The following is a 13,024-nucleotide window of genomic DNA, read 5'->3' as shown; positions in this document are numbered from 1 at the left end:
GGAGACTTAAGCTAGAGTTGGTAATTGTATTTTCTAGGTTTTAATATTTTGGTAATACTGGGAATAAAAGACATATTTGGTGAAATGTGGTAAACTTGAAAGTTCAAGAGTTACACCAGTTTGTGTCATTTAATAATTTCAATTATACCGACACTTTTTTCAGAAAGAAAGACATTCGCAAATTTTCTTGGAGTGCAAAAAAGGTAAGATCTCTAATAGATTATGCACTGGTTAATGAACAAGATAAAGAGGCAGATTCAAGACATTAGGATACACAGAGGATGTGAAATATATAACAACCCATCTTCTTAGGAACAAAATTTAACAGTTGAGTTAAACTATTGTAGAAGTAATTTCTGTGTGAAGAAATGGCTTCAGGATTGGACCAATAACCAATAACATTTTTATTGTAAAAAAATTACTAAAAAAGATGTGAATATAATCTAAACATACACTTGGCCTTTATTGATTTGAAAAAGGCTTTTGATAAAGTTGATCACTTCATTCTCTGGCAAATTTTGCAGGACAGCAAATACCTGTCTCATTTAATCAAAGTAGTTAGAAGTATGTATCAAAACACACAGTCTGTGATCAGTACTGGCGCAAATCATTTAGTTAGTGTAATTGTTAATCAGAGAAAACAAAACTGTACAAAGGTACAGTTTATCACCTACTTTATTTATCATATATATAAGTGATCAAGAAATGTACAGATAGATCAAGAAATGGAAATACATTGTTAGTTCTGGTATAGTATTACGTAAGGACAACAGCCTGAATGGTTTACTGTTTGCAGGTGGTATATGGATAATACAAGAAGCTGAAGATGGATCTACAGAGGTATGTTTATATGCTGAATAAATTATGCAATACATATAATCTTACAATTTCTATTATCAAAACAAAAAGAATTGTAATCCAGGGGTAAGTGTTCGATTTGTTCAAAGATAGTACTGGACAACGTAGTACTTGAACAAGTGTCATGCAATGTGATATCAGGTTTGATACGGAATTTGATAGAGAAGAAAATAAATAAATTACAAGCCGTGTGTGTACCATATGCAGGATGTTGAATAACAGAGCTAGGAAAGAGATAGATTTGAAATTTTATAAGATTACGGCCATCCCAGTTCTTTACGGAAGCAGGTCATGAGTTACCACAAAAAGACAAGAAAGTAAGATACTGGCAGCAAAAATGAGATTTCTAAGGAGGCTGAAGGGTGTCACACGATTACATTAGGTATGGAATGAAGAAATAAGAACTGAATTGGATATTTATAGCTTGAATGAAAAAATGACAGATTATCGCACTTGATGGAAGCAACACCTGGAGAGAATATATCTGATAATAGGATTCCTATATAATTATAAAATTATCAGCCACAGGAAGGAGACACATTGGAAAACTAAAATATGACAATAAATCATTTTGAGTTTGGAACAGGCTTAAACCTAATTCTTATGTATAAGAAGATGAAGAAGAAATTAAAATAAAACACGTTTAAAAAGTACACAGCACAAAAACAAAAACTATTTTATTAAAATTATCTTTTTAAAATTCATATTATTTCTCTGAACTGTCAAATTGTATTTTTAATTCTATTAATACTGAATGCGGCACTGGGTTCTGATGAAAAAGAGAGCATTGTCATGTGTCAAAGGACAGAGTGGAGAGAAACAATCTTACATCAATATTCTGTACTAGGTGGTTTATATTAATAGAATTTAAAATAAAAAAGCGAAAATGTATGTCTACTATTCTAGAAATGTGTGATGTTTTGGATTTATATGTTTATGGTTCAATTCATGTATCAAACATAATTGTGCAAGTTTTGTAAAACTAAAATATTATTTATTTAAAAAATACTTATTTAAAATGTAAAAAAACAAATCTGATGTGGACAACGCATGACTTCCTTGTAAGCTTATTAAATTAATTTTCACATTTTTTTTTAAATGAAAAGTACATAAAATCATTAAAAACTTCTGATACTTTTTTTAATTTTTTTAGTATTGAATTATTATTCATTATAAAACTTTTTTTTACAATGAGAGGTTAACAATTATTAATAAATCAATTTATTTAAATTAAAAAAAAAGAGATGAAGTCTAATTTGAACCGATATCCCTTCCCCTAAAATCCAAATAATTCATTAATTAAACTTTATTTGGCTATGACTCTGGAACCAATGAAAATAAGTACCACTTTTGATATATCATTCAAAAGCTCTCAGTGAGGGCTTATTATTGCAGTTAAGAAAAAGTCCAAAATCCAAATTCTTTTGGATTTTGAACACTCTTGGTTCAGTCGATTGTAATCAAAAGGGGAGGTGCACAACTAGATGTTATATAACAGTCCTAAATACAAAATTTCAACATCCTACGACTAATCGTGAGATACACACATACATACAGACATCACATCGAAACTAGTCAAAATGGTTTCAGGGATGGTCAAAATGGATATTTCTGTTAAAATCTGGAAACCAAAATTTTTTGCAATCACAATATTTCCTTTACTTCATACAAGGAAGTAAAAATATTTGTTTTTAAATATTTAGTAAAAATATTTATTTTTAAACCATCAAAATAATGTAGTCTTAAAGTATAAGACACGCATACATTAACTGCATTAAACAGCGAGAAGGGCTTTAAAATTTTTTTGACCATTAAAATCATTTGTAATGATGAGCATCCTGTGCACCCTATGTTTGGTCATATTAAGATAAATCTTACTTTGACAGCTTAAGAAAGCTACATTTTACTTTTTTGTTCATTTTAAATGGAAGTGGAAGTATTCTTTAAATTTATATACCCAAATTATTATGATGTAGTGTTAGATATTGTGAAAAATAATTTTTTGTCTAAGCTGATCTAATTATTGTGAATATGGTGTAGTTAATTAGTTTGTAGTAGACTGTTTTATAATTATTATGAATTCATTTGTAAGTTTGTAACAATAATCTTATGGAAATTAGTCTCTAATAGGAAGTTTCACTGACCTCCTTGGCAAAGTGGTAGCATCACAGCTTTTCATGCGAAAAGTTCCAATTTTAATCAAGCAAGGCATTTTTCATGTATTATAAAATTTCCACTTTATATTCCCAAGCATAAGCAAAGAATCAAATTAATAAATAAACATACTTGGACAATCCATACTGATCATCTTGGAATAATTTTTATTAATTCAAATTGCACAACCAACTGTCCCAGTGATGTGGGCATTCAAATGAAATTAGCTATATTTTTAAAAAAAGAGACTGATATTTATTTTGTAAAGGCATGTATGATCTAAAACTGACCTGCATTGCATTACTGAAGTTTATTAAGTGTAATATTAAACAATTTTCAATTGCTACTGTGTGAAATATATTGTTTAACAACTTTAATCTCGTATTATTATTAAACATAATTTGTTATTAATTACTAATATTATTTACATTATTATATACATTTTTTTTTCAACAAACATTTCTTAACTGTATCTATAAACAAAATGGATACTTATAGCATCACGCAAAATTAGAAGGTGCTAATATGTAATTAAAATTAACAAAAGAGACAACATTCACTTCCCCTTAACAAACTGTATTAACACTACAACACATCTGCATTAACACCTTAATACTACTGTAAAATGTCACTTACTTCTCACTTGTCTTAAATATAATTGGATAATTAAATTATATTTAACATTAATTAATACACTCTTAAAATATGAAATTAGAATTTGATTTCATGATTCAATTACTTTTATAACTTCAAAGTACAAAATTCTTGCCACTCACCAAATATTATTAGGATTTGTTATACTTCTATTGTTAGTATACATGAATAGTAGTGAACATCAGTAATACAGTTAATTCAAATTCAGTAATGATTAATTATTATCTCTGGTAGACACAGTTTTAAGTCATAATTGAATGAATATCGTGCAAACACTTAAATATAATCAGGAATTTAAAAAATTTGAATTTTGAAGAATAATCCTCATACACTTGACAAACTGGAAACTAACATGAAAGTGGGTTTTCAGATACTCTGAAGAAAATTTACAAAAGCTTGTTGCAAGCATTATGAAAAGTGTAAGAATTTGAATTAAAGTAAATTCACACCTAAAATGGTCTGCCAAGTAGTTTCTTGATGACCAATTACTAAATTAATATAAAAGTTATAAAAATTAAGTAATAATCTTCATATGCACATTGAAAAATATCTTTTTTTTCTTCTTTACTAAACTTACCTATTGATTGTCGACGTTTTAATTTCAACTACTGATTCCTTTATGTTTGCAGTGTAATTTGTGCTGTCATATTATTTCCAGAATTGAATAAGTGACAAAGATGTAATGTCTTCCATTTTTTGCAGCAATCTGCTGAAAGTATGCAGTAGACAATAAGCTTTGAAATCAGTGATGATTCATTGATCTACTGGCTGTAACAGGGATAATCATTTCTACATTAGGAAATAAAAATTTCATTTGTTTTGGATGTCCAGGACCATATAGCATATATGAGTATACGCTATATATACTATATGGATAAGCATATGCTATGAATAGCACTTTAAAAGAAAGTAATTTTGACTTCAATAATTATTTTATTAAAAAATGAAACCACTCTATGAAAAAGGCTACTGTTTCAAGCTTTTTGATTTTTTCAAAATCCAAATTTTTGATTGGTTATCCATAAAACTTGTAAATGATTTTTATCTTTCCCTTTCAACAATCTTGGATTTAAATATTTGTAAACAAGACTAGTAAAATCTAAATACTGTATTTATAAAGAACAGGAAGGTAAAAATAAGAGCCACTATAACTGATATCTGACTACGATTAAATATTTTTTATTATAGAGATAAAAAATGGCATTCTACAGCTGGAAAAAATGTCTTGAGACTCATGAGTGAAAGGATAGCATGCTGATCACTTTACTTACTGACTGGAAAAAACTGGAACATTATAAAATTATGTGAGTATTAATAGACTAAACATGTTTGTACACTGAACCTTATAATCACAAAGTTTTGGAAAAATGTTTTGTAAAAGTAACAATTTACAAGTAATGCTATTGATATTGTCTGTAAGCAAGCTATAAAAATGTTTATTAAACTTCTCTCAGTTAAGCCTAAAAACATATAAAAAATTGGTATAAAAATAAAAAAAAAAAACAAAAAAATAGACATAAATTATTCCTGTAAGGTAACTGAAATGAAACACAAATCATTCATGAAAATAGATATTGTTGAGAAGTTAGTAAGTGAAGTAGTTAACATTACCTTGAGCTAAGTATATTGCTATACATTAGTATTCCAAACTGCCCAAACTGCAAATATTCGATCTGTATATAACATCATTTCTCTCTAAGATTGTAATACTGACTGTGCATTTTATATCTTAAGTACTTACAGTCATGAGAAAGATATGAATAGATTATGTCAAGTAACAGATTAATGAACTTCCTATCTTTTGTGAAATAATGCAGTACACTAAATAATATCTTAACTCATTCCGAAAAATGCAGCCACTGTTTGAATAAGTAAAACTAAACATTTTTAATGAATAAATTTCACACAAAAAAAGGATATTGACAGTTAACAACAGTAAAACATTGAAAAAATATATAAGTTTTCAAGAAATAAAAAAAAAGTAAGATAAAAATTGAATAGAAATAATGTTAGGACAAGACATCTTTGTTCTATAATAATAAAACAGTATGCATGTGGTATGTTTTTTGTTAGTGTTAGCCACATCATACCAGATGTAATTTTTTTTAAGTAATGATGTACTATGATAACAATTTAACCAACAAAGAATAAGCAAGTATAAATTAAACAAAATAATGACAGCAGTATATACCGTATTTATTCGAGTACCAACCGCACTTTTTTCTTTGAATTTGAGAGAAAAAATAAGGGTGCGGGGCTTACTTGAAACATAACCTTTAGCCAGAATAATTTATGTAAAGTAAACGTATTCTTAGAAGTACCTAAATTCAATCACATAAATATAGTTACATTAGGCTTTCGTTTATCAATACCGGATGCCGCTTATACAGAATACATCTTTAATTAATAAAATCCTGTTCATATTATCGATAGGAACGAAGTTACGGTATTTTTATAAAACTGATTCATTCTGTATAGGCTGCATCCGTTTCTAATGACACTACAGTTATAGTATCAGTTACCCATCGTCGTTTTGTCTATTCGCCATAGTCATTGTACTGTTTCTATGTGTGGACGGTTATGTGCATTTTATCGGTTTAGTTTATCTTGTAAAGTTTAATACGGTGATTTAACGGCATTAAATGAGTGCAAAAGGACAGCGTCTACGATCTTTTACAGTAAATGAAAAACTGCGCGTTATAGAAGAGGCTGAAAAAATTGGAAATCGGGTGGCAGGAAGAAAATTTGACGTAGATGAAAGCTGCATTCGAGACTGGCGTAAGAAGAAACAACTTCTGCTGAAAGGCACTGGTAATAAAAGGGCTTTTCGTGGCTTAAAACCAAAATACACAGACAGAAAAAAATTGTATGACTTTGTTATGGAAAAAAGGAAATGCGGTTATGCTGTCACGACAGAAATGTGTCAATCATATGCTCGTGAAATCGTTGAATAAAGTTAATTTTAAAGCAAGTTGTGGATGGATTACATGACTTTTTGCACGAAATGATTTGTCAATAAGACGAATGACGATCATTTCTCAACGACTTCCAGACGCTTATGAAGAAAATATATTACATTTTTACAAATACATAATAAATCTTAGAAAAGATAAAGGCTATTTGCCTTCTCAAATAGGAAGCGCTGATCAAACCCCCGTATATTTTGAAATGCCATTTGACAAAACCGTAACCATAAAGGTGAAAAAAGTGTTACGATTCGCACTGGTGGTAATGAAAAACAAAGGTGTTATGCTTTGCATTACTTCTGATGGATCAAAATGACCTTAAGTTTTTAAAAGAAAAACTCTTCCTACCGTGGTTATTATCAGAGTACAGGAATCAGGTTGGATGGACGAAACCTTCAGTTTAGATTGGATCAGGTGTGTATGGCAAAAGCGATCAGGAGATTTACTTAATAAAAAAAATACCGGTATGCTAGTAATGGATAGTTACTGGGGACATACGACTGATAAAGTGAAAGAATTTAAAAAAAGGGTATGTCAGACCAAGTAATAATTCAGGCGGATTGACATCTCTATTGCAACCACTAGATATCTGGATTAATAAACCGTTGAAATCTGCATTAAAACAACTGTATAATAAATGGATGGCTGATGAAAATTTCTTTCTCACGCCTACAGGAAGAATCAAACGCCAGATTTTAACCAGATTTGTTTTTGGATAAAAGATACTTAGGAAGGTATTTCCACGGAATTAATAAGGAAAAGTTTAAAAAAATGCGGAATATCTAATGAACTTGATGATAGTGAAGACGATCACTTTTGGCAGCGCGACGTGGAGACTACCGGTAACTCTTCTACAGACATTGACAGTGATTAATTAAAAATAAAATTCCATATTAAAAAGTGTATTGAAATGATCCTTTTCAACGTGATACTTTCATTTCGTTTTACTGGCCTACTGATTCTGAACTAAACTAGTACTTACGGTAATTAATTATTAATGTAATATTAATATTGTAATTTAAATGAACAAATTAAATGCTTTACTTTCTGAATATTTTCGTATTTTTTTATCATATCTGTTGCACTTTAAAATACCGGTATAAACTCGTTTTTGTTTTAGATTTTCATTCCGGAAAATCGGGGTGCGGGGCTTATTCGGCTTACTCGAATAAATACGGTAATTGGCCTGCAGTGCATCTAGTTATAAAAATATTAAACTATAGTAAATAAAATTGTTGAAATGTAAAAAGATACTCAAGTGAAAACAAAACCAGTTGAATAGTAATTTTTTTTTTTTTTGTCTTCAGTCATTTGACTGGTTTGATGCAGCTCTCCAAGATTCCCTATCTAGTGCTAGTCGTTTCATTTCAGTATACCCTCTACATCCTACATCCCTAACAATTTGTTTTACATATTCCAAACGTGGCCTGCCTACACAATTTTTCCCTTCTACCTGTCCTTCCAAAATTAAAGCGACTATTCCAGGATGCCTTAGTATGTGGCTTATAAGTCTGTCTCTTCTTTTAACTATATTTTTCCAAATGCTTCTTTCTTCATCTATTTGCCGCAATACCTCCTCATTTGTCACTTTATCCACCCATCTGATTTTTAACATTCTCCTATAGCACCACATTTCAAAAGCTTCTAACCTTTTCTTCTCAGATACTCCGATTGTCCAAGTTTCACTTCCATATAAAGCGACACTCCAAACATACACTTTCAAAAATCTTTTCCTGACATTTAAATTAATTTTTGATGTAAACAACTTATATTTCTTACTGAAGGCTCGTTTAGCTTGTGCTATTCGGCATTTTATATCGCTCCTGCTTCGTCCATCTTTAGTAATTCTACTTCCCAAATAACAAAATTCTTCTACCTCCATAATCTTTTCTCCTCCTATTTTCACATTCAGTGGTCCATCTTTGTTATTTCTACTACATTTCATTACTTTTGTTTTGTTCTTGTTTATTTTCATGCGATAGTTCTTGCGTAGGACTTCATCTATGCCGTTCATTGTTTCTTCTAAATCCTTTTTATTCTCGGCTAGAATTACTATATCATCAGCAAATCGTAGCATCTTTATCTTTTCACCTTGTACTGTCACTCCGAATCTAAATTGTTCTTTAACATCATTAACTGCTAGTTCCATGTAAAGATTAAAAAGTAACGGAGATAGAGAACATCCTTGTCGGACTCCCTTTCTTATTATGGCTTCTTTCTTATGTTCTTCAATTGCTACTGTTGCTGTTTGGTTCCTGTGTAGATGTTAGCAATTGTTCTTCTATCTCTGTATTTGAACCCTAATTTTTTTAAAATGCTGAACATTTTATTCCAGTCTACGTTATCGAATGCCTTTTCTAGGTCTATAAACGCCAAGTATGTTGGTTTGTTTTTCTTTAATCTTCCTTCTACTATTAATCTGAGGCCTAAAATTGCTTCCCTGAATAGTAATAACAAAGAAAAAATAAAAATGCTATTTATGAACTAAATTATGAATGGAAAAATATTTGCATTACTGGTAGTGCGAAATAAAACATATATATTTATAAAATAGGTAGGTTTAGTAAAGAAGAAAAAATAAAATATTTTTCAATGTGTATTTAAAGTTTATTATTTAATTTTTATAACTTTTTATGAACTTTTATATTAATTTAGTAACTGGTCATCAAGGAGCTTCTTGGCAGACCATTTTAGGTGTGACTTGACTTTAATTCAGATTCTTACTAGGAAAAATGGTTGTGCAATTTGAATTAATGAAAATTATTCCAAGATGATCAGTGTGAGATTGGATTAGTCATATGTCAAATATTAATTTGTTTGTCTATGCATGGAATTGACAAAGAACTTATAAAGCGAAGAAAGTAGTTTGAATACTGCCGCAAAAATACGCGTTGCGTATGTTAATAATAGTACCTTAACACGGCGTTAGAATTCGTGGACTGTACTCTACTGGCTGAATTAAATAAAATGTAGATTATTTGTGTGGTTATCAGCTGTTTACGAAACTTATGTTTTACAGATGGATGATGTTAATGTTACTGTTGGATTCTTGCACCAACCGGCTTTAAATACGTAACTTTTGTTAAATATTGTGAACGTGGCAAATATTTTAGTTAAATAATTAGTACTGGTTTCTTTAATATGATCATGAATTCCAAAGTGAATTGTGTACATCTAACCTTACTGTGGTGGACTGTTATTTCGCTGATTTTGTGTGTACATGGAGATTTTAAGGGTTTTGATGATACTGTATTGTTCAAAATAAATTGGCCTGGTAGGGATAGTAACGAATTGTTGGTAAGTAATTGTGTTAAATTGACTTTTTGAAATGCTAGTTTCGCTGTTATCTTGGTAAAATATTTTTTAAATATTTGAAATTATTGTCATAGTTCAAAATTAATCCGAAAATAGTTCACCCAGAATATGTTTTTGGAGCTAATTATTCTCTGTTCTTCCCTACAAATTACTCCAGTGAAGTAGCTACATAATTAGTTAAATATATTTAATTACAAAGTTCTAAAAAAATGTTTGGAAGAACAAATTTCCACAGTAAAATTCTAAAATGACGTTAAAGGTCTTTAAAAGGTGTTAGTTTTTCTAACGCTGAACACCGACTGTAACGTATATTATACAATAATGTGGGTGCAACTAATCCTATTGAAAAATTATTGTTTTTTGTGTTATAGGATTTACCAGAAAATGGAGATTCAATGTTTGTTACAACGCACAATAATGAAAGATACAAGTGTTTGTTACCTGATCTTCAAGAGAAAGAGAAGGTACTGTATAAATTTATTTTTACAAATAATTTTTTTAATTTAAATAAAAGTTTGTCGTGATTTTAAAAAAATTATGGTTAAATGTTTAATCTGAATAGAATGAAAAGAGAGTTTGAGGATTTATAGAGTGAGTGAGAGTTTTTGAGATGGAAGTAATTTTTGAGCAAATTTAAATTAGAATTTTGTTTTCAAATTATATGAAATGAACCTGAATGAAGAATTATTTTATCACTTAATCTTAAACAATGTAATTATGTGAAGTTAGGAGCTTTTGATTTTTGTTTTTGACTCAGTTGTGTGTTGTTATTCATTACCTTGAAAAGCAGATTTGTTAACGTATTTATAAGTATATATATATATATATATATATATATATATATTAACTTAGCAAAAACAATTCTTTTGTTATTGTATTTGTCCATATTTCCCACTGTACTAACTAATATCTCAAAGACAAAAGCGGAAAAACCATCTACCACAAAGAGTACAAAATTTGATAATACTTCTTACCTTATGCATATTATTTTTTTCTAATAGTGCTTTCAAGGTTTTCTGTCATCATCAGTTAAACTTTTTCTTCCAAATCCACCCATTAAATTCAAACCATTAAAATTATAACATAAAAATATGTAGTCATAAATATTAAAAAGTTACAAATTTTTTTTTATTATGTGGCTAGTCACACATAATGTACAATAGTGCAGTACTGTATGTGTGGCCACAGCCACATAATAAAAAAATAATAAAATTTTTAAGTTTATATTTTTTAATATTTATGTTAGATTTTTATGTTATATTTAATGTGTGATTTGGAAGAAAAAGTTTAACTGATGATGAGGGAAAACCTTCAAATTTCTATTAGAAAAAAATAATCATAAGGCAAGAAGCATTACTGAATTCTGTACTCTTTGTGTAATCAGTTTTTAGACTTTTGTCTTTTGATATGTATATATATATATATATAGTGTGACAAGGTTGTTATTAAACTACCAATCCATGATGAAGTAAGTTAATTTTGCATACTATTTTGTTTCATTATTGGGTTAATAATAATTACCTAACTGGCAGTATATGCATCTGAGGGAGGAAAAAGCATTATTTTTTTCATAACTAGAACAAATCAATTTACTGTATAATTGCTAATAGTTATACTGGCCAGAATTAAACTGGTCTTTAATCTTGTAGTTTATGTAATATACTCACACATAAACATAAATATTTTATGAAGTTTAAGAATCACTGTATAACTCTTAGTTCATAGTAGTATTGTACTATGTATCAGGTAAACAAGTTAAAACTGAAATGAGCTGGCCAAAATTGCACTTAATTGAGTGTCACCTTTAATACTACTACTGTTACTAGCACCACTATTAATTGTGTATGTTACTGAAGAGTGTGATATAGATTTCTCCCTTACCACTGAGGTTGGTCCTGCTTTTAAAGCATTGGACAACCTCAGTGGGAGCCTTGCTTTAAACCTTTCAAAACCACATGAGATCAGAAAAAGTCATGTCCCATGGGGGTCATTCACCCGGCAGGTCAGGACTCGGTCTTCACTTTGCCATGCCTCTAACCAGTGCCCACCCAAGGGGGCCCTGGCCGGGACCCTGGTCTTTTAGTACCCAAGCATGAGGAGTCCCCAGTCACTTATTGAGAGTGGCCCACCTAAGCGAGCCACAATTTCATGAACAGGGCTGCCCTCAGAAATCCCTGTCAGAATCCTTCTGCCCTTTTAAAGCTCTTTTTATGAATTCATGGAGGTAGGCCTCAAATTCACCATGCCCAGTGAGCAACTGGGTCAGGTAGAAGCCCATCTCACCACAATTCCTTAACACCCATCCATCTACACATGGGATGGTTGTCCTGGTCCAACTGCCTGTACGGGATGCCTCTTACTCTGCTTGCCATTCTTCTAATAAGGACCTTCTAGCCTCAGTTTAAGGTGTGACGTTAAAACATTTTAACAGCACACCCTCCATAACATTTTTGCCCTTAATTTAACAGGTGGTATGCCTGCAATAACCTCCATTGCACTCCTCGATACAGTTGTAAGAGGAAGTTATTCTGATGGCCACTCTTCTTTGTAGCGTAACTACATTGTTCACATTATTCTTTTTATCAAAAGCCTTTGCCCATGCTGGCACCACATAAAAAATTATGGATGTTACTACTATCAATATGAGTCTTCTTCTGGATGATCTCAGGCCCTATGACTTTTTTATTAATATATAAAATGTTTACTGCATCTGTGTTTATTCTATAATGGTTTGGTTTTAAGTTGTTCATTTACTGCAGTTGATCAGAATTGCTCTTATGAGTATATTCATAAAGCGAACACATATATCATAATAAATTTCTGTATCATTCTATTATTATGTAACTGTTAAAACTTATGGTCCTTCTCTGTTATTCTTCTCTCATTTTATTTATTATGCAATTATTTATTATTTAAATAATCAGAATATTATTGTTAATTAGTCAAGGTTAGCGAGCATAAATTAAGTTTGGTTAGATTATATTTATAAGTGGATTATATTTATATTTAAAACCATTTATTTATTTTATAAATATAATCTAAACAAATTTATCATATGCTCGCTTCGCTCACTAACC

At 30.1% G+C, this 13,024-nt stretch overlaps 2 protein-coding genes across 4 annotated transcripts in view; one reads left to right on the top strand and one right to left on the bottom strand.

The window, feature by feature from the left end:
* The window catches only part of LOC142326278 (ketimine reductase mu-crystallin), a 31,224-nt gene extending 25,816 nt beyond the window's left edge, over positions 1-5,408 (bottom strand). Inside the window, exon 1 of the mRNA XM_075368633.1 lies at positions 5,278-5,408. The gene's annotated coding sequence lies outside the window, so the exon portion shown is untranslated. The remainder of the gene's footprint in view (positions 1-5,277) is intronic.
* Positions 5,409-9,591: 4,183 nt separating this feature from the next.
* Positions 9,592-13,024, top strand: part of LOC142326277 (endoplasmic reticulum lectin 1) — a 50,875-nt gene continuing 47,442 nt past the window's right edge. For 2 of the 3 annotated variants that reach the window (XM_075368631.1, XM_075368630.1), the window contains exons 1-2: positions 9,592-9,929; positions 10,319-10,411. In XM_075368631.1, the coding sequence (XP_075224746.1) occupies positions 9,774-9,929; positions 10,319-10,411 (249 nt within the window). In that variant the 5' untranslated portion in view covers positions 9,592-9,773. The remainder of the gene's footprint in view (positions 9,930-10,318; positions 10,412-13,024) is intronic. The other variant, XM_075368629.1, reaches the window with a different exon arrangement.

The sequence above is a fragment of the Lycorma delicatula genome, chromosome 6, assembly GCF_047948215.1.
Source record: "Lycorma delicatula isolate Av1 chromosome 6, ASM4794821v1, whole genome shotgun sequence".
NCBI lineage: Eukaryota > Metazoa > Arthropoda > Insecta > Hemiptera > Fulgoridae > Lycorma > Lycorma delicatula.
This window is presented reverse-complemented; position numbering and strand designations above follow the sequence as displayed.